At 43.2% G+C, this 19965-nt stretch overlaps 2 protein-coding genes across 2 annotated transcripts; one reads left to right on the top strand and one right to left on the bottom strand.

The window, feature by feature from the left end:
• Window positions 1-1304: 1304 nt before the first annotated feature.
• LOC109399403 (mitochondrial ribonuclease P protein 1 homolog) lies at window positions 1305-2848 on the top strand. Its single transcript, XM_019671841.3, has 2 exons — window positions 1305-2020; window positions 2083-2848. The coding sequence occupies exons 1-2, from the start codon at window positions 1467-1469 to the stop codon at window positions 2759-2761; spliced, it is 1233 nt and encodes a 410-aa protein (XP_019527386.3). The 5' UTR covers window positions 1305-1466; the 3' UTR covers window positions 2762-2848.
• LOC115270041 (ATP-dependent RNA helicase DHX8) lies at window positions 2767-18436 on the bottom strand. Its single transcript, XM_029878991.2, has 4 exons — window positions 18219-18436; window positions 15785-18132; window positions 14553-15706; window positions 2767-3082 (listed from the first exon to the last, which is right to left on the bottom strand). Exons 1-4 carry the CDS (start codon window positions 18310-18312, stop codon window positions 2860-2862), a joined length of 3819 nt encoding a protein of 1272 aa, XP_029734851.2. The 5' UTR covers window positions 18313-18436; the 3' UTR covers window positions 2767-2859.
• Between the last annotated feature and the right edge of the window lie 1529 nt (window positions 18437-19965).

The raw sequence follows: 19965 nt of genomic DNA on the forward strand, positions 1-19965 counted from the left end.
TTCCAATCGTTGTCCTTTATTCGTTGCCGGGTCTGTTGCCGTTGAATCAATCCGTTTACTCTACTATTGCCGTTTACTCTACTACAAGGAGCCGCACCTCCTTGGTGAACAGACGCTCGGGACGTACCTCCTCAATCTAGCTGAAGTCAGAAGGACAACAGTGCCCAGGCTGCACTACCAGCTAAGCACACAACTCTTAGCTGGCGGTCTTTGTCATCGTTTGACCCGTGGAAGCATGAGGTAGGAACTTGTGAGGACCAGAGGTATGTTGGACGCTCTCCTTATCGACTCACCGTTTTGCAGCCCATACTATTCATGCAGAGCACATACTATTCATGCGCTAATTTGCCTGCGTAATCGGGTATTGGTTGCATATACTTTGGATGTGGTTTGGCACATGGATATTTGCAGGGGGCCAGCAAAAGCCAAAATCCCCGTAGCTCACAACAAAAACACGTTCAAAATTGTTTGTGCTGAAAATTGATGCATTACACAATTTATTACTGATTTATTTGCTATCTCCGCGTTGTCGTGTAATTTCGAACGATTGCACGCCAAAATTTTGGTAACCTTTTGCTAGTTTTACACGTTTTACTTAAGTAATAACTTATGGTAATGACTAATTCGCAAATGTTGTGCACATCCCAGATCTGTCAGAGTGCCCAAAAGTGTCAATTTCCCAAACATGTCAAATAGGGTCCTAAAATGAAAAATGTTTCCCCGGTTTTGCTGCATAACACGAAAGAGCATGCTTTTCTGATCTCAATGGTAATTTTTCCGAACTTAAACAATAACAGAATAGTTAATAAACTTGAAAATAAAATAATGATGAGCAGGTCTTGTTTGACATTCGAGGTCAACCTTGACGTAACGAAAGTGAAACGGCGGGTTGCAAAAGACACCACATTGGCTCACTTTTGACAATAAATGTTCCTGTTTGACATACACGGTAAACAAAATTTACCCAAAATTTAGTGCTAAACAAGGAGTGTTGCAAAAATTATTAAAATTTTTGAAAATATATTTTATGGGCTTTACCTAATAGGAATACTTAAAAAAATGAGTAAACATGTCGTTTTAATCAATGCCTGATCGAATTATGCAGAAATTGAGATAGGCCTTTAGGAGCCTATTCATGTGGACTACGGCTCATCTATTCGTGGTTGACGTCCGCGCTGCCCCGCTGGATATTTGCCATTAAATATGAGGCAGTTTTCCTGAGTGTATTTTTTTCTGTCTAGTAGATATTTTGTAGATATCTAGTTGAATTTTCCGACCGGGTATTCGAGAAAAGAATCTGAAGGGCATCAACCGCATTTTGAAGATTCCACTGTAAAACGTCAAGTTACCCGCATGATGGATGTAAACAAACTAAACGCGTTGTAAAATGCAGGCAGAGTGTTCAAAAAAGTTTTAAAGTTTTTCCTGTTTTACAACCATAGTTCTTTGAGTAAAATTTCCAAAAAATGTTACGGAGATTGTTAGTGGCACGTAGTGCACTATGTTCGTCAGTGAAACATCTAAATGCTGTTCAGCCGCGAAGCAAGCCTAGTCAAAGCACTTTGCCCATCGTGCTCTTGCGAAGAAGTTACGCAAATCTACCAAATAACCAGGTATTTCGTCCGGTAACAGCTGAGGAGTCCGAAGGTGATACCGATGACGTGCCATCGATCGACGATGATAAGAAACGCAAGATCCTCGCGCTGGAGATGGAAGTAATGCGCCAGGAAGGTCGAAAGGTCCCCACGCCGGAAAAAATCAAGGAGGAAAACTGGCAGCATTTGCTGAAATTACGTTCCAGGAACCAGCGCCGGCAGTACTACCTGTATCTGTGGAACATCGAGATGGCGAAGGAAAGCAAGCGTATCAAGAAGGAGCAGAAGCGAATTGAAGTCGCCAAACGAAAGGAGGAGCTTACGCAGGCGAATGCCGAAAATGACCATCTGGTCTACGGGCTGTTCCACAATACGATGTTTCTGCGGATATACGACTCGACGATGGACCACTGGCACAATAATAAGTAAGTGTAATAGCAATTGCTAAGCTGAACCACAGTCAAGACGTCTTTTTTCATGTTTTCAGATTGGTGCAAGCGATGCAGTTTGGGCAGAACCTGGTGATTGACTGTTCGTACGATGATTACATGAACGACAAGGAGATGAGAAATACCGCCAAACAATTGATGCTTTGCTTTGCCTTGAATCGTATGCACAACGAGCCGTTCAATGTGCATCACTGCAATGCGAATTTCCACAAAATGACAATGAAAACTCTCGAAAAGGGCCTGGTGCAAATCCGCGACGCAGCGTTCCCATTCAACGTTACAGAGAAGAGCTATCTGGATTTGTTTCCCAAGGAAAAGCTGGTCTACTTAACGCCCCATTGTAAAAACGATCTCACGGAGTTTAACCCGGACGACATCTACATCGTGGGTGCCATGGTGGACAAGTCGTCACAGGAGGCGGTCTCGTTGGGAAAGGCCAAGAAGGAGGGCTTGCGGATGGCACGGCTACCGCTGGACAGGTACTTCCAGTTCAAGAGCGGTAAATCCTTGACGATAGACCAAATGCTCCAGATTCTGATGGAATTGAAGACTTCCAATGATTTCGAGAAGGCTTTCGAACATGTCCCCAGGCGGAAAATTGTGCCACTTGATGAACAGCAGTTGGATATACAGCAGCGGCTCAAAGAGAAGAAACAACTGGGAAAGTTTAAGTTTAGCATGGGCAGCTTTTCGGATCGAAAGTACAAGAAGCGGTAAGGTGGTTCGGGGGGAACAGAGTGGGTCACATTGTATTTAGAACGAACAGGATGATGTAATAAAATAGTTGCTTTAGACTAACCTGAACCGAACCGAGTTTAATTTCGTCTCCTTCGAGTTCGGCTGATACGCCAAGCGTTCGGTTCTTCGTACTTGTTGTAGAGTGGTTCCAGTCGTTGATTCTTCTTGAATTTGCTCAGCTTGGTTGGATCGGAGAAGCGGAAGAATGCGGGCGCAAACTCGACCAACCACTTGGGATCGATTGTGGTCACTTCCCGCATGTATTCCTTGGTGGTTTGGACCAGCTCGTGGTAAACGACCCTGCGGATTGAGAAATAATATATATTTAAATGGAAAGTCCGAAGAAAATATGAAAAGCAGAATAAGAATATGAATGGAATAGGAAGTCGTGTGGCAGGCACGAAGATTACTCTATGCCCAAGGAAGCCAGGAAAATGTACTTTTACAAAAAGTTCCTGGAGCGACCAGGGATGCAATCCGATGAATCCGGATGCAGTTGTTGTGCTTTACGCACGCGCAGGCAAAGATTCCTAAATAAAATAGTCGTTGCTTGCGACCCAGTGAGATCTGGTCTGCAGAGAACGTAGGAAGACCTTGGGGCTTATAAATGCCATTCCTACATCTGACTGGGAGACGACGCGTCGTGGCAGAAACTGATTACTTGACACCATGGGTCTATGAATATAAAAGTAGTAAACTTAAGTTAACTACATTTTTAATAGTAAATACTATTTGTGGAACATGTTCGAATGAATAAAAACGAGTTCACTACACTACAACTTTCGAACATACATATGTACTACAAACAGAGCCTTCGATGTGAATAAAATTAGTGTTTAGTTTACTACAAATTTTGAGTAGCAAGCCTTAGATGTTGCTACTGATGGTGCAGTAAAGACGGGATTCCGATGAAAATCCTCAGGAAATTTGGACACAGGGATGGAATATTAACATCTTTTTAAATGGGTGGTTCCGTAATAATCTTGACTAAGCCGATGAAAACTCGTAAACTCTGAAGAGGACTTGTGATTTTTTTAGGAATATATATTGGAAATCTATTCATAATTTGTTCCGTAATTTTGCTGAAAATTTCTCCTGAAATTCTATTGCGGATTATTCCTTGTATTTGTTACGGAATCTCTCCTTGGAGTTCAACCGCAATTCCTTCTTTGAATTCAGTAGCGTCTCGTAACCTCACTTTTTACCTGTTCAACGACCCTAAAACTTGCAATTGCGGAGAATACAGGATCCAGATCAAATAAAAAAAGACGGCAATGACTGTCCTCCTCATTTTCTACAAATTACTAGCCAATTTGTTGAGAAAATTCAAGAATTTACATTCATTGAACAGGTAGATTTGAGGTTAGGGAATCGTCACTGTTTGAATTCTTAGGGGGCGTCCATAAATGACGTAGCTTTTTAGGGGGGAGGGGGGTGTTTGTGATTTTGTGACGATGGGGGTAGGGGTTTATGATATGCTACGTAGCTTCCTACTACGCCTATTGAAAAAGTATTTCGTATTGATTAAATTTTTTACTTGCATTAATCATCATTATCCAGTAAATCGAAAAAAAATATATTGCATTATTATTTTTTTTTTTTCATTTACATTAATGTAAATAACCAATAATGAAGATTAAAGGCATTCTCATTTCATAAGACATGCAGCTATCGGACGCAGCAACTGTATCTGAGAAAATGGTTTTGAAATCCTGCGTAAAGAATAATGTATTGTGTTTGCAGACAAAAATCAATTTCGCTCAAATGCTTCTCTCGACCAATAGTTTGTTGCTTGCTACTCAGCACTGCATGCCGCTAAGGTTGCAGAAAATTTTTCTAAGTTTTTGGCATTATGGCATTAACACAGAGAACAGACATCTAGGCTAGAACAAATTTCATTCGGAAAGTTGTGTAAGGATTTGAATCTTTACTTGAGTAAGGTTGCAAACCAATATACGATGACAACACTAACGCCACCAAACACCATATTGCCACAGTCAGTGGTGAATTGAAACATTTCAAGTGGTGAATAAAATTAGTATGGGAAATTTACCGATTGCAGCGCCACGCTATTGCTACTTGTGTTGCCGATTTCAAATGACCGTTAAATTTCTTACACAGTTTCGGAACTGGACTTGGATGTCTGTTCTCTGTGGCATTAATCTAGAAGCTCTTTTCTACAGGACTTCCTCGAAGAATTCCTCCAACAATTTCTCAAGGGGCTCCTCTAGCAGCTTTCTAAGGTATTTCTCATGGTGTTCTTTACCGTCTTACCCCGCTGGTTCGACACGTTTTAATACGACACTTTTTAATTCGTACCCCGCTTATTCGACACATGTCGAATTAAAAAGTGTTCAAATGTCATAGCGATGTACACTGTAAATGCAAAACAGTTCGATATTGCGCTTATACTCCCACCCGCAGCAGCTCCTCTTGCAGAAGCTAATTCCAGAAGTTCTGAGTTGTTGCTATTCGACACTCAAACCGCCTGGAGACCAACCGGAATGTACTGAGGATGGTAACAATCGTAGAAAGAACGAGCTTTTCATTCGCTCCGCCACAATATCTGTTGAAAATATGTTCCATAACAAATCCGGAAATCAAAACAAAAACAAAAATAGAGTTGCCAAATTTCAATGAGCATGGTCGTGTGGGGTGATCAGTTTGTCGAATTTAAAGTTTACTCCGGTTATTCGACAACAGTCGGTGTCGTATTAGCGGGGTAATACGGTATAGGTTTCCCCAACAGGAGAAGGATAACATTTCCACAGTAATTCCTACTGGGAATCCCAGGAAAGAAAGACTTCTGCAAACATTACAAAAGGATCTGGAGAGAACTCCGAAGAAACTCCGTGAGGAGTTCCTTGAGCAGTGCTAGATGGAACATTCGGAGAAATCTTGAATAAACTCCTGGAAGAGTCTCAGAAGGAGATATTTTTAGATTCTCAGAAGGAGCTCCTGGATCAACTTCTGAAGAAAACACGGAAGAAATTTTTGAAAGAATCCCGGAAGGAATCTCTGAAGGAATCCTGAATGTAACTTTTGGGAAATCCCGGAAGAAAAACCTGGACAGGACCTTTGCAATTACGGGAGGGATTCTGTTCTGAGACACATTGGCGGAGTCAGCTTTTTCTTTTTTCCTACTCACTCTCCTTAACATGCAAGAGAAAGAGCGAGATGAAAGAGGAGGCAAACTGCCTCCTCTTTCACGCAGAAAAATAAATTGTAAACACAATTAAATTCTAGTTCAAATCAACCGATTTTTCAGTTTACTATAGCGACAAACTAATTTCTAGTTTAAACTGAACTGTTCCATTTGTTTGATACTACAAATATTTTTATTTGTCGAAATTTTTGACAGTTTGTTAAAATAAACAGAGATATGGTTTTTTAAACATGAAATAATTGATTGATTCAAACGACTTCACTTTTTCCACTAACAAACCCGGAATGTGATTGTTTTGGTGACGGCAGCAACTGCGGCAGCTCGGAAATCTATTTTTAGATCGTCGGCAAGCGGATGGCGAGGAGAACGACTAGAAAAAGACAAAAAAAGGCGAAACCGATGAACTTTTTGTGGATGCTGTCGTGAGTACCTGCGCGTTATCCATCACGGCCAAAGCTGCACTTGGAAGTTGGCGTGATGGATTTGCTGCACCTTCTTCGCTGTGGCGATGTTGGGGTAAGCATTTTATAGATGTGTGAGTGCTTTCGGACCATGTTTATGGTTTTTATTTTGTTGAAACAAATGAAATTTTTGACATTATATGAAATGATGGTAATCGGTTGTTTTCATCAATAAACTCTGAATGAAAACAATCAAATGTAACTTTGGAATAAGTAAATTCTCAGTTTGAAAATCAACCATGCGTTTTATTGTTTTAAACAAGCGCCATTTTTCTGCGTGTTCATCTTTCTCTTTCTTTTGTATGTTTAGGAGTGTGAGAAAAAAAAAGAAAAAGCTGGCTCCGCTAATGCTGAGACATCGACTCTTTCAGCAGAAAATAAGACAACGAATTTGTCTAGGATCAGCCACAAAGCTACATAACATTTATTAGTAAAACACTAAAATAACATTACAAGTTTGTACTTACATATTCGGTGATATTAAGCAAGAAATCACAGGTTCCTTCATGCACACATCTCTCTCTCTCTCTCTCTTCTTGGCGTAACGTCCTCACTGGGACAAAGCCTGCTTCTCAGCTTAGTGTTCTATGAGCACTTCCACAGTTATTAACTGAGAGCTTCCTCTGCCAATGACCATTTTGCATGTGTATATCGTGTGGCAGGCACGAAGATACTCTATGCCCAAGGAAGTCAAGGAAATTTCCTTTACGAAAAGATCCTGGACCGACCGGGAATCGAACCCGTCACCCTCAGCATGGTCATGTTGAATACTGATTAAAATGTCTATTGTGCTCCTTGCTTGGGAGTGCTAACATTATTTCAAATGTTTAAATTTAGATTGCGTTCTGTGCGCAACAACTCTTGGTAAAATCTAAGAAAGAAAATCCTGGAGGAATTCCAGAAGGAACAATGGGAGGAATCCGTAAAGGGATTCCTCGCGGAATTCCAAGAGAGGAGGGATGCCGGAAAAATTTCCGGCGAGAGGAGTCCCGGGAAAAAAATTCCAGCACTGATTCAAAATGGAGAAGCGGTGTTGGTTCCACCACTAATTGAGATGTTCAAGGCTAGTTTAAGATTGAATTACGTTCCATCAAAATGGAGACTTGTAAAAGTTATCTTTATACCAAAAAAGGGGAAGCGAGACAAGACGCATCCCAAAGCATGCAGGCCAATTAGTCTTTCTTCAGTTTTGTTGAAGACTATGGAAAAGGTTTTGAAGGATTTTATCAATTCTTCTTACATAAAAGAGCATCCCCTATCTGACTTCCAGTTTGCTTATCAATCTGGTAAGTCAACGGTTACGGCACTTCATTCGCTAGTAACAAAGGTGGAAAAAACGTTTTCAGCAAAAGAAATAGCTCTATGCGCCTTTTTAGACATAGAAGGAGCATTTGATAATGACTCCTATTCATCTATGAAGCGTGCCATGGAGAACAAAAACTTCGACCAATGTATCATACATTGGATTTATACTGTGCTTGCAAAAAGAGAAATCACCTCTGAGCTGGGAAGTTCTTCTATAACAGTAAGGGCAACGAAAGGTTGCCCTCAAGGAGGAGTCCTCTCACCACTAATGTGGTCCTTGGTTGTAGACGATCTTCTAAGAAGCTTGAAGGAAAAAGGTTTCGAAGTTGTGGGCTTTGCAGACGATATAGTCATAATAGTGAGAGGAAAGTATGACGAAACTGTTTCGGAGAGAATGCAAAGGGCTCTAAACTATACACATTCATGGTGTATTAAGGAGGGCCTTAGCATCAACCCGTCAAAAGTCGTAATTGTCCCTTTCACTAGGAGAAGGAAGATCAACCTAAAAGCTTTTCGGCTTGGAGGGATACAAATTCATCCTAGTGATCGAGTCAAATACTTAGGTTTGATACTGGATGCTAAACTGAACTGGAATGCTCAAATTGAGTCCGTGATCGGTAAGGCAACAAGTGCGTTCTGGTTATGCTCCAAAACTATTGGCAGGAAGTGGGGCTTGAAACCAAAAATGATAATGTGGATTTATACTGCCATAATCCGCCCAAAAGTGACGTATGCTTCGTTTGTCTGGTGGCCAAAAACAAAAGAGGCTACCACGCAATCAAAGCTTGCGAAAATTCAACGTCTTGCGTCCATTGCTGTTACAGGAGCGATGCGAAGCACACCATCAAAAGCTTTAGATGCGATTCTCAATCTGCTACCCTTGCACGAATACGTGCAATTAGAAGCAGAAAAGGAATTGCTGAGACTTAAACGAGTTGAAAAGTTTATGCCAGGTGATCTTGTAGGTCACCTGAGCATTTCACAATATTTCCAAAATAGGCCAGTAATGAAAATGATTAACGACTGGATGAAACCTGTGGAGAACCATAATGTTCCTTACAAGTTGCACGAAACAACCCGTGCAGATTGGGAAGTCGGAGGTCCCACTGTTCGTCAAGGATCAATCAAATTCTATACAGATGGCTCAAAAGTTGGAATAAAACGGGAGCAGGAATCTACGGCCCTGGAATACAAATTTCAGTGGCAATGGGGCACTATCCTACGGTGTTTCAAGCAGAGATTCTTGCTATTTTGAAATGCACAAACATCTGCCTTGAGAGAAAATACAGATATGCAAATATTTGTATTTTTTCAGATAGTCAAGCTGCACTAAGGGGCTGTCCATAAACCACGTGGTCATGAGGGGGAGGGGGGGGGGGGGGGTTTCGGCCAATGACCATTTTGTATGGACAAATAAATTTTTTTGTATGGACTAATGACCATGCGGGGGGGGGGTGGTTGAAAAGTCCCAAAAAAATGACCACGTGGTTTATGGACAGCCCCTAAAAGCATTGTGCGCTTACAAATGTACTTCAAGGCTTGTCTGGGAATGCATTCTTTCATTGCGCAGGCTGTGCCAAGGGAATTCAGTAAACTTATACTGGGTTCCAGGTCACTGTGGCATTGAAAGGAATGAAATGGCAGACGAGCTTGCTAAAAATGGTTCCAAGTTACAGTTTGCTGGCCCAGAACCATTCTGTGGTATATCAAACTGTACAATTAAAATGGATCTGAAACGCTGGGCTGAGCAGAGGGTGATATCCAATTGGATGGATGTCAAAAATTGCAATCAGTCAAAACGATTTATAACACCAAATGCTTATAAAACCAAAAAGCTCTTAGAGCTCAACAAGAGAGCTCTATGTACATACACTGGCCTAGTAACTGGACACTGCCTGAGCAGGTATCACTTGAAAAATATAGGCCATATTCAGAGTGATATCTGTCGTTTCTGTAATATGGAACGTGAAACCTCGGAACATCTGCTTTGCAGTTGTGGTGCTTTATACACGCGCAGGCAAAGATTTCTAAATAGTGGTTGCTTGCAACCCAGTGAGATCTGGTCTGCAAAACCTGGGAAGGTCTTGGAGTTTATCAATTCCATTGCACCTGACTGGGAGACGACGCGTCGTGGCAGTAGCTGATTACTTGACACATGGTAATTAGCTGGCTTGATGCGAATATCAAAACGGGGCATGCCACAAAAGTTCAGCCTATTGGACGCAGTGGCTTAATTTCCCCAACAGGGGAGAAAAAAAAAAATCCCAGAAGCAATTCCTGGGAGGGCTTTTAAAGACTGGTGGGGTTTCCTACCGAGATCTCGGAATGAATGTCTTAGTGAATTACTGGAGAATATCAGAAAGGAACTCCTGGAGGAATCCCGAAAGAAGTTTTGATGGAATCTAATAAAAATCCAAGAAGAGATTTCCGAAGAAACTGCTGGTGGAAGAGACGAGAAGAAAACCTTGAAAGAACTTTTGAAGAAAACCATGGGTAAACTTTTAGAAAAAACATTAGAAAACAAACTGCTGGAGAAATCTCAGAAGGAACGTTTGGTAGAATCTAAGAAGGAACTCCGCAAGGAAATATTGGAGGGATCTCTGAAGAAACCACTGAAGAAATACAATAAGGAGGAATTCTTGGAGAAATCCCAGAAGGAAATCCTGGAGGAATTAAAAAGGAAGAAATTCTCAAAACGGGATTCACGGACCCATATAGCCGAGGCGGTAAACGCACGGGTATTCAGCATGACCATGCTGAGGGTGACGGGTTCGATTCCCGGTCGGTCCAGGATCTTTTCGTAAAGGAAATTTCCTTGACTTCCTTGGGCATAGAGTATCTTCGTGCCTGCCACACGATATACACATGCAAAATGGTCATTGGCAGAGGAAGCTCTCAGTTAATAACTGTGGAAGTGCTCATAGAACACTAAGCTGAGAAGCAGGCTTTGTCCCAATGAGGACGTTACGCCAAGAAGAGAGAGAGAGGGATTCCCAAAAAAACTCCTTACGGAATTCCTAAATGAACTGCTGTAAGAGTTTTAGAAGAAACTTCTGCGGGGTCCTTCAAATGCCGTTTTGAATTTTATTCAAATGAAACCAATCCTGGCAGTCGGCAATGTTATTTTTTTTTCAAATGAAACCAATCCTGGCAGTCGGCAATGTTATTTTGCTATTGTTGTTTTTTCATAATATTCTATAAACATGAAATCAGAGCTAAGTTTGAGTTTTTTTTTGTTTTTTGACATTAAAAATTTGGGGGGGGGGGGCTGTTTAAGAAGCTACGTCATTTTCAGAGAGGGGGTATCTGAATATGTGACGAAATGCTACGAGGGGGGAGGGAGGTATTAAAACCACTTAAAAATAGCTACGTCATTTATGGACGACCCCTTACGCATTTTGTAAGAAAGTTACTTCTCCCGCAGTTTTTCTTTGAATTTCAGGAGTTTCATTTAAGTTTCTTTTTTTGTAGATTTGTCCAGGAGTTTCTCCTAAGACACCACTGCCCATATTCGCATAGTCGATGTAAGCGCCACTGCACTTTTCAACATACTTTTGGAATTTTAACAATGAATAAATATAAAATTTAGGATTTGTTCCGCGTTGACATCTAACTAAGGGTTAGATCATGTGATCTTTTGAATGAAACTGGTCACAAATATGTACACGCGTTAGATATTAGCTTTTGTACGGTGGCATTGCCAATGGTGGTTACATCGACTATGCGAATATGGGCAGACCATTCAGGAGTTTTCTCGATTTGCTCCCAGAAATCTTTCTGGGATTTTTGGTGTTCTTTCCAGGATTTCTAAGAAATGGTAATGGGATTTGTACCAGAGTTCCTTCTAGAATTTCTGCAAGAGTTTTAGCATTTTCTGCAAGAGCTCCGTTCGGGATATCTTCAAGAGTTTCTCGGGAAATTTCTTCCGGAAACCCTATCAAAATTCTCTTCAAATTCCTTCGTATTTCTTTTTGGAATTTATCTTAGAGTTTCTCGTCAGATTTCTCCAGCAGTGCCTTTGGAAATTTCTCTTAACCCTAGTGGGATGTTGGGGTAAATATGATCCAGACGGGCACTTTGAACGTGCGCTACACCAACGTGGTGCGAAAAACCTAACATCTAGGGAAGGTTAGGAGTTTGCAGACTTCTAGGAAGCCTGAAGAAAGAGCAATAGAGGGTCGCAGTGAGACTCATGCCTGGGTTTTGAGGGAGATCTCAGGGGATTTCAGAGAGTTTAAGAAAGGTTTTAGGGGGTTCCAGTTTGTTGGAACACGCCCTTGAAGAAGTCTCAGGGGCGTGTCAGAGGATCTCAAGGGGGCTCAGGGGGGATTCTGTGGGTCTCAGAGACGTCATATGCTTCAAGGATTACAGGTGGTTTCTAGAGGTTTTAGGCATTTCTAACGTTTTTCAGGGGGTTCCATGGAGTGTCATCGTTTCAAGGAGTCTCTGGCCCCTGAATTCAAGAGATTGCAGAAGTATTTAATGTGGTTTAGATAGTTTCAGGTGCATTTTAGTGATTTAGCGGGTTTCATATACGACTTTGGAGGTTCTGAATCGCTCTGAAATGCCCCTTAAACTTCTCGAAACGCCTCTGAAAGGGCTTAAAACTCTATGAAACCAACCCCCTAAAATCTACCTGGAATGTCCCTGAAGCGCACCTAAAGCTCGTTGAAATTTTAATTTAAGCTATATTCCTTGGAGCCCCACAAACACCCCTGAAACCTCCTTCTTTCAGGGTCCCCTGAAATCCCAGGAAACCCCTTTGATGGCATCTCAAACACTCAAGTGACCCACACAATGCATACGTTTGCGTGTGTGTGACAGTAGTTTGACACATTTCCCATGGGAAAACTGTCAAAAAAACGCAAACCTCGACGGAACGGACGCTATGTGTTCCAAGCTTCAGGGGCAACACATTTTCTGGAGTATTAAGTTAACTTAATTAAAGTACTGACTTAATTTGTGCACCAAATTCCTCTCTTTATGCCTTGTTTTCATTTACCTGCATATTTTCAATTAATGCACCCCCATTCCATGGCGTAAAAAAGAGGTTCCGTTCCAGTGAATACCAAGAAAAACTCGTGGAAATTCCGGACAATAACTCTCGAAGTATTTATAAGAGAAATCCCAAAAGAGACACAAAAAATAATTCCGGAACAATTTTCGCTAGGCATTGTGGGAAGAATATTGGGAGTAATCGTGTCTGAGAGAAATCTCAGGACGATCAAAGCAAGAAGCCAGGAAAAAATCGAAGAATGAAATTGTGCGAAGAACTCCAGCAGAAATCCCGCTGAAATCCCCCTTCCTTAAGAAGGAACGCTGAATGAACCCCAGGAGAAACCTTTAAAGAAAATCTAGGAGAAGCTTTAATAAGTTCCGAGAAGCATCCCGGATATAAAATAAATTCCGGGAGAAATTCCGAATGAAATCTCAATGGCAATTTCAAAAGAAATCCGGCGAGAACCTTTAAGAAATATCCCAGGAGAAACTCTCACAGAAAAGCTAACGAGATTTTTCTGAAGAAATTGCATGAGAACCTCCTGGAGTAATCCCGTGAGAGTTTCTAGGAACGATTCCGCAAAAACAACCTTTGGAAGAAATTCCGGGATGAACTGCTGCAGAAAATTCATGTAAAATTTCTGAAAAATCCTAGGAGGAATTACAGTGGAGATGCCAGGAAAAACTCCTGTGGAGATTGTGGGAGAAATCCCGGGAAGAACTTTTGAGCAAAGAATGCGAAAAATAATTCAAGAAGAATCCCGGAAGAAACCCCGCGACAACACCTGAGAAATATCCTGAGAGAAACTTCTCGCAAAATCCCATACAAATTTCTAGCATGGACTCTTCCCGGGGTTTCATTAGGGATTGATTCTAAAATTCTTTCAGCGATTACTCCAAAATTCTGTCAAGGGTTTTTCCAGGAATTCTTTTCGGAATTCCGTTAACAATTCCTACCGGGATTCCTTTATTGATTTCTCCCAGGATTCTTTTAGGGGTTTATCCCGGGCTTCCTTCCAGGATTCTTCACGGGACTACTTCATTAATTTTTACAAAAGTCCTTCAGAGATTCCTCCCGAGATTAATTCAGGGATTCTTTTCGGAATTCCTTCTGAGATTCTCCCGGGATAACTTCTGGCATTATTTCAGGTATCGCTCCAAAAATGTATTTATATTATGGACTTCTATGGAGATTCATCGGGGATTCTTTCTGGGATTCCTTTAGAATTTAATCCCGTGGTTCCTGCATTGATTATCTCCTGTTTTCCTTTTCGATTTTTTCCCAGTATTCCTGTGAAATGCCTTCCCAGATTTTTTTTATTTATTTCATCAGGAATCCTTTTAGGAACTCCTCTAGGACTTTTTTTTCGGAATTCTAACATTAATTTTAGTTGGGATTCCTTCAGAATACATTCAGAGACATCTACCGGGATTCTTTTAGAAATTTCTTCAAGATATTCAAAGGACTGCTTTTGACATTCTTCCTGGGATTACTCCCAGATTTTTTGAACATGTTTTCAGAGAATTTTTCCGGGTTTCCTTCATTGAGTTATATTCATTAGTTATTTGCCGAATTCCTTGATTGGATATTCCTTCAGGGATTCCAAGAAACGAGGAAGGCAATCAAGTAGCTCCATAGCTTAGAGGAATAAGAAGCACCCGTTCAGCGAATTGTAAGTCATGGGTTCAAGCCCCATCGGAGCATGTGGATTTCCTTTCGCAACATAAATTTTAATGTCTGTTTTTGTTGTGAACGTGGACATGGAACCGTTTCAGTACGTAGTTCCCATTTGACTTGACGTAAGCCTAAGTACCATGTTAAATATGAAAAACTACTTACCACTCCGGCTGACGATTGAACAGCGCACTAGAAGGATGGATGTAAACCACCTGCGAGTCGACCAAGGTCCTGTAGCCCTCCTGCGGATCCTTCTTGGCAGCGTTCCGGAAGAAACCGGAACAAATGGTCTTCTGCACCCGTACGGTGTTCTTTCCGGCGGAGACCACGTCCAGCTTGTGTCGGTCCATGATTCCCAACAGTTGCTTACGGACGTCTTGGGCCCGCTTGAGCGTCCTTATTTGCACAAAGTTTTCGTAGCACCACGCGTTGGAGAATTTATTGTTCTTCCAGCTGTTGTACACCGCCAGCAGCGTCAAATGGTCTCCCTCGATTTGGTTGAACTTGGCCTTCTTCTGGTCAGCCAGGGCTTGCTTGTCCTTCGGCCGGTAGAACACATTCTGCACCGACAGCATGGACACGATGGTGAGGATTTCATCCGAACATTGCAACGCCACGGACATGATCAACATTTTGGACAGATTGGGTTCCAGTGGGAATTCAGCCATGCGGCGACCCAATCGCGTCAGAAGACCTTCGTTGTCCAACGCCGACAGGGAATGAAGCTGCTCCAGAGCCATGACAAGCGATTCGACAGGTGGAGCGTCCATGAAATCGAAGTGCAGCAAATCGTTGATACCCATCGTTTTGAGCTGGAGGACTGTGGTGGCCAAATTGGTTCGCTGGATTTCCGGTACTGGCGTTGGCAACATCTCATCCCGATAGGCACGCTCCGTGTACAAACGATAGGCTTTACCCGGACCGGTTCGCCCGGCACGTCCGGCTCTTTGTTTGGCAGCGGCTTGGGAAATCGGCGTAACAACGAGGGAGTCCATTCCGGTCTTGGAATTGTACACCTTCTGTTTAACGAAACCTGGATCTACCACGTAGTAGATACCGTCGATAGTGAGGGAAGTTTCGGCAATGTTGGTCGCAATGACCACCTTACGACTGCCAGGTGGCGCCGGATCGAAAATACGGGTTTGCATTTCCGAGGGCAGAGCGGAGTATACGGGGAGAATAATCAGTTCGGGAACGTCCGGCCCGAGGGATTTCATTCGCTCGTACAGAATCTCGCAGGCAGTATCGATCTCCTCCTGACCGGTGAGGAAAAGCAGGATGTCGCCAGGAGGTTCACGAAGATGGATTTGCATAACCTGAAACAATCAAAAGGCATTGATGAGATGTCTAACTCTAATGGTCAGTCAAATGAAAGAGAATGATATGATACTTACCGTGATCAGTGAAGCGTCCAGATAGTCTGTCTCCGGTTCCTTTGTGTACAACATTTCCACGGGGAATGTCCGACCCGGAATGGTGAAAATGGGAGCTTCAAAGAAATACTGCGAAAACTTAACCGCATCCAATGTGGCAGACGTGACGATGAGTTTTAGTTCCGGCCTTCGCTGGACGGCTTGTTTCAACAGGCCAAACAGCACATCCGTGTGGATTGTCCTTTCGTGGGCTTCGTCCAACATAATGACCGAGTAGGCCTTCAAATCAAAATCCACCAAGCATTCACGCAGCAACATACCGTCTGTCATGTACTTGATGACCGTCTCCTGGCTGGTGCAGTCCTCGAAACGGATCGTATAACCGACTTCTTGCCCAAGCCGACAACCGTACTCCTCGGCAACTCGCTTGGCTACGGACATGGCAGCCACACGACGCGGCTGCGTGCATCCAATCTTCCCCCGGGCAATGAAGCCACATTCGGCCAAGTACTGTGTGATTTGTGTCGTTTTTCCGGAACCAGTCTCTCCGATGACAATCAAAATTTGATTATCCGTTACGGCTTTGATGAGATCGTCTCGCAGCTTGTAGATTGGAAGCGACTGACGCTGTTCAACCAGGCTCATATCAGTCTTTTTACCGTACGAGGATTTCTTACCGCCGATGATGGCCTTTTTCCATTCCGGAACATCCTGCATGGTCATTCCAACGCCACGGACATTCGCTGCCAGCGAACGGGTGTCCTCTTCTGGCAAAGGATCAATCCAGTTCTTGTTCATGTTGGCCGGGACCGAATCCATCTCTTGCTCACGCTGAAGCATTTTCTGCTCGCGTCGTTCCTTCGCCAGAGCCGATTGCATCATGGCCGCTTGTGCCAATGAACCATCCGGATTCTTAACTATCCTCACCGGCGATAGATCATGCAGCGCTCTACCGTGCCCTTGCAGGAAGGGAGGCTCATCTTCTACGATTTCAATCTCAATATCCGCCTCACTGTCCTCGTCCTTCGGAAGCAAACCAGTTTCCTCGTCGAAGTCGGGCATCTCACTGCGGTCAATCACTCCCGACGAAATCATCTGCTTGATCTCCCAGCGCTCCGGACTGGAAATGCGAGTCACCTTTTTGCGCGACGTTTCCTCCATAGATTCAACATTGTCTTGCAAATTGAGCATCGACGGAACATTCATCGGTCGATCCGGGTTCCTGTTGGCAAGATCGCTGTTTTCCTGCAGATGGGCATGCGATAGCGGATTCAAATCTTGTCCCGTTTGCTGATCAACGTCCTTCATACAAAGTGAAATTTTCTGTCCAGCGATCGAAATCACCTTCACTTTGACAGTGTCGTTGCGATTGACCACATCCGTCACGTTATTCACACGGCCCTCGGACGACAGCTGAGAAATGTGAACCAGACCTTCCTTCTTCCGCCGGAAGCTGGTCAGTTGTACAAAACAGCCGAACGCAACTATATTCACTACCCTGCCATCATAGATCTTTCCCGGCTCCGGCTCCTCCGGCATCGGTGGTGGCCGACGCTCGAACTCTCTCGAACCACTTCTCTGTCGACGATGACGATCTTTTGACCTGCTACGACTCCGTTTAGATCGACGATCTCTCTCGTAGTCTCTGCTTCTGCTCCTACGCCTTCGCTCCTTATCTCTCGATCTGGACCTGTGTCGAGACCTTGATCTTCTCCTTCGATCACGATCACGGGATCGGCTCCTTTTCCTCTCCCTCGATCTGCTCCTTTTCCTCTCCTTGGATCTACTCCTCTTCCTCTCTCTCGATCTACTCCGCTTCCTATCCCTTGATCGACTTCGCTTTCTATCCTTGGACCGACTCCTACGGTCCCTTCGCTTCACTTCCCGCTCATCTTTCGACGACGACGGTGCCAAGCTTTCCAGCTCGGCAAACATATTCTCCACCTCCTGCTGCTCCCGGGACTTTTTCGATTCCCCCTTCCCCGAGGACGTAGACGGAGCCATACTTTCCAACTCGGCAAACATGTCGTCCACCACATTCGAATCTCCTCCTACTTTTCCCTTTCCCTTCTTACAATCGTCCTCATCCTCCTCCTCCTCCTCGCCGGCATCCGATTCGTACCCCTTCTTGGAGTTAGGTATCGCCAAACCGGGAAACTTCATTGCCAGTCCGCCGACCCGATCGTCTTCCTCGAAGGCCGAGAGCCCACCACTCTTGCCACCCTTCCCCTTGGGTGGTTTCATCAGCTGGATGATTCGCAGCAGATTCGATGTGAAGGACTCGGCAAATTCGGCACCATTTTCCGCCAGGACCCGCTTGAACGCATCCAGCGAGGGATTTTTCTCCGCCAAATCGATGATGAATTCAGCTGAAATGTTACAAAATAGAAAGTTATATTCGCAGTGTACCAAGGTGGTGGCGCAGCCCTATTTACAACAATGAGCCAGCACTTACCTAGATCTTTGTCGTTCAACCCCAGATGGTTTTCCAGCTCGGTGCAGATCTTCGACACCAGCGAAAGGTGCTCCAGCTGCTCGAGCTCATCCATCTCTTCTGGATGGAGAAATCAGCAAGAAAATTGGTAATAATTTTCACAAATTTAAAGGAAAATGTAGAACGACATTCGTTTTGCAGCACACGATTTGTTTACGCGTTTTGACACGGACGGCTGTTTTGACAGCAGCTCACGAGAGGTGTTTGACGACTACTCGAATCCGGGATTTTCGCAGATTTGGCCTAGTGCCCTTCAGAAAAAGAGCAACGGTTGAGATTTTATCGATTTTATCTCACGTTACTTTTGAAAAGTCCTATCTTCCAAGCTACTAAACGTAAACATTGTGAAAAATCGATGCAAACATTAAATTTCCATCCAAGGGTTGAAATTATTATTCTGCAGGGTCAATTTATCATGTGTTACGCGAAAATTTGTACGCGCAAGCGCCCATACATCTCCGCCTGTAAAAAAATCATTTCGGTGTTTTCGGCGCAGTATTCCTTGGCCAATTCGCGCACTTATTGTAGAAGACACCATAACCATTAAACATACCAGCGGATGTCTATAGGGCACTGCATTGTTTTGATTTTGATTGAGATTTTGAAGTTTCTTGGCCTTGTTATTTACAAAATTTCTGTAAGCGTGAAAGAGATGAAGAAAATTTTAACGAGTCTGGAATAACAAAGAGGAGAAACGTCAAAATTGGAACAGCCGATTTGCTGTCATCCCCATAGTTCCAATCGAGCAGGAGACCTGTCAAAACGACCAGGATTCGCCACGTTGTTATACTCGAGACACTTTATAGAGCATTTCATGCAGTACCCTATTAGCGATTTTGTACCTTTTTCGCTCTCTACAGTGAGGATTCGCTCGTTGGGTCACGACTGCGCCCCGATTAGCGAATCGTGTTCGTTCGTTGGGGCAACTGACAACTGATCAAAATGCTCTAGACACACGCAAGTGACGAGAAATACGTCACGAAACACTCACATACTTGCACAAACGGTCTGTATACAGGAGCTGCGATGCGACGACGATCAGACGTCAAACTCGTTTTGACATCGATTTTGACATTGACAGTGCTTTTTAGTTGGGTTTTGCCCCAGCTAGCGAACATCCAACCATCGAGACAGCCCATCTAACGAGCCGCCAACGAACGAATCAGGACTGTATTTTCTTGCAACGGGTAATATTCTAGATTGTGTTTAAATAAGGGCGAAAGTAACATGAGCGAGTTCTCTTCATCGTCTCTCTCTTTTGCAAAATAAAGTGACAAGATGCAAGTATGGTTGCACTTTTTGGTCATAAATCGCTAGGCTGCGATGCAATCTAGCGTCTAAGTGTAAAAAAGTTCGATTGAATTTGCATCTTGTCACTTTAATTTGCAGAAGAGAGAGAGTCGATGAAGAGAACTCTCTCATGTTACTTTCGCCCTTATTTAAACTCAATCTAGAATATTATCGTCGCAGCACCAAATCGAAGTCGTCACTTGAAGCACATGCCAAGTTACAGCAGCGAAGTAAATTTGAATGATTTTTTTTTCTGTTGCGCATCATTAGGCTAACTTAGAGCTACAATATGTATTTACCAATCCAAATTGAATTGCGACCTAGGGACAAGACACTGTGAAACCCAATGAAACTCTTAGCAATCCTGAGTAACTATTTTTGTTCGAATCCACTCAGAAACGTCTCTGCGAAGCGAGAA

This window comes from Aedes albopictus, chromosome 2, assembly GCF_035046485.1.
Source record: "Aedes albopictus strain Foshan chromosome 2, AalbF5, whole genome shotgun sequence".
In the NCBI taxonomy this organism is placed as follows: domain Eukaryota; kingdom Metazoa; phylum Arthropoda; class Insecta; order Diptera; family Culicidae; genus Aedes; species Aedes albopictus.

Coding starts and splice junctions, on each gene's coding strand:
- LOC115270041 (XM_029878991.2), bottom strand. CDS start 18,312: ATGGATGAGCTCGAGCAGCTGGAGCACCTTTCGCTGGTGTCGAAGATC. Junction 18,133..18,218: donor GTTGAACGACAAAGATCTAG/GTAAGTGCTGGC, acceptor GTAACATTTCAG/CTGAATTCATCATCGATTTG. Junction 3,083..14,552: donor TTCAATCGTCAGCCGGAGTG/GTAAGTAGTTTT, acceptor CTCAATCCGCAG/GGTCGTTTACCACGAGCTGG.
- LOC109399403 (XM_019671841.3), top strand. CDS start 1,467: ATGTTACGGAGATTGTTAGTGGCACGTAGTGCACTATGTTCGTCAGTG. Junction 2,021..2,082: donor GACCACTGGCACAATAATAA/GTAAGTGTAATA, acceptor TCATGTTTTCAG/ATTGGTGCAAGCGATGCAGT.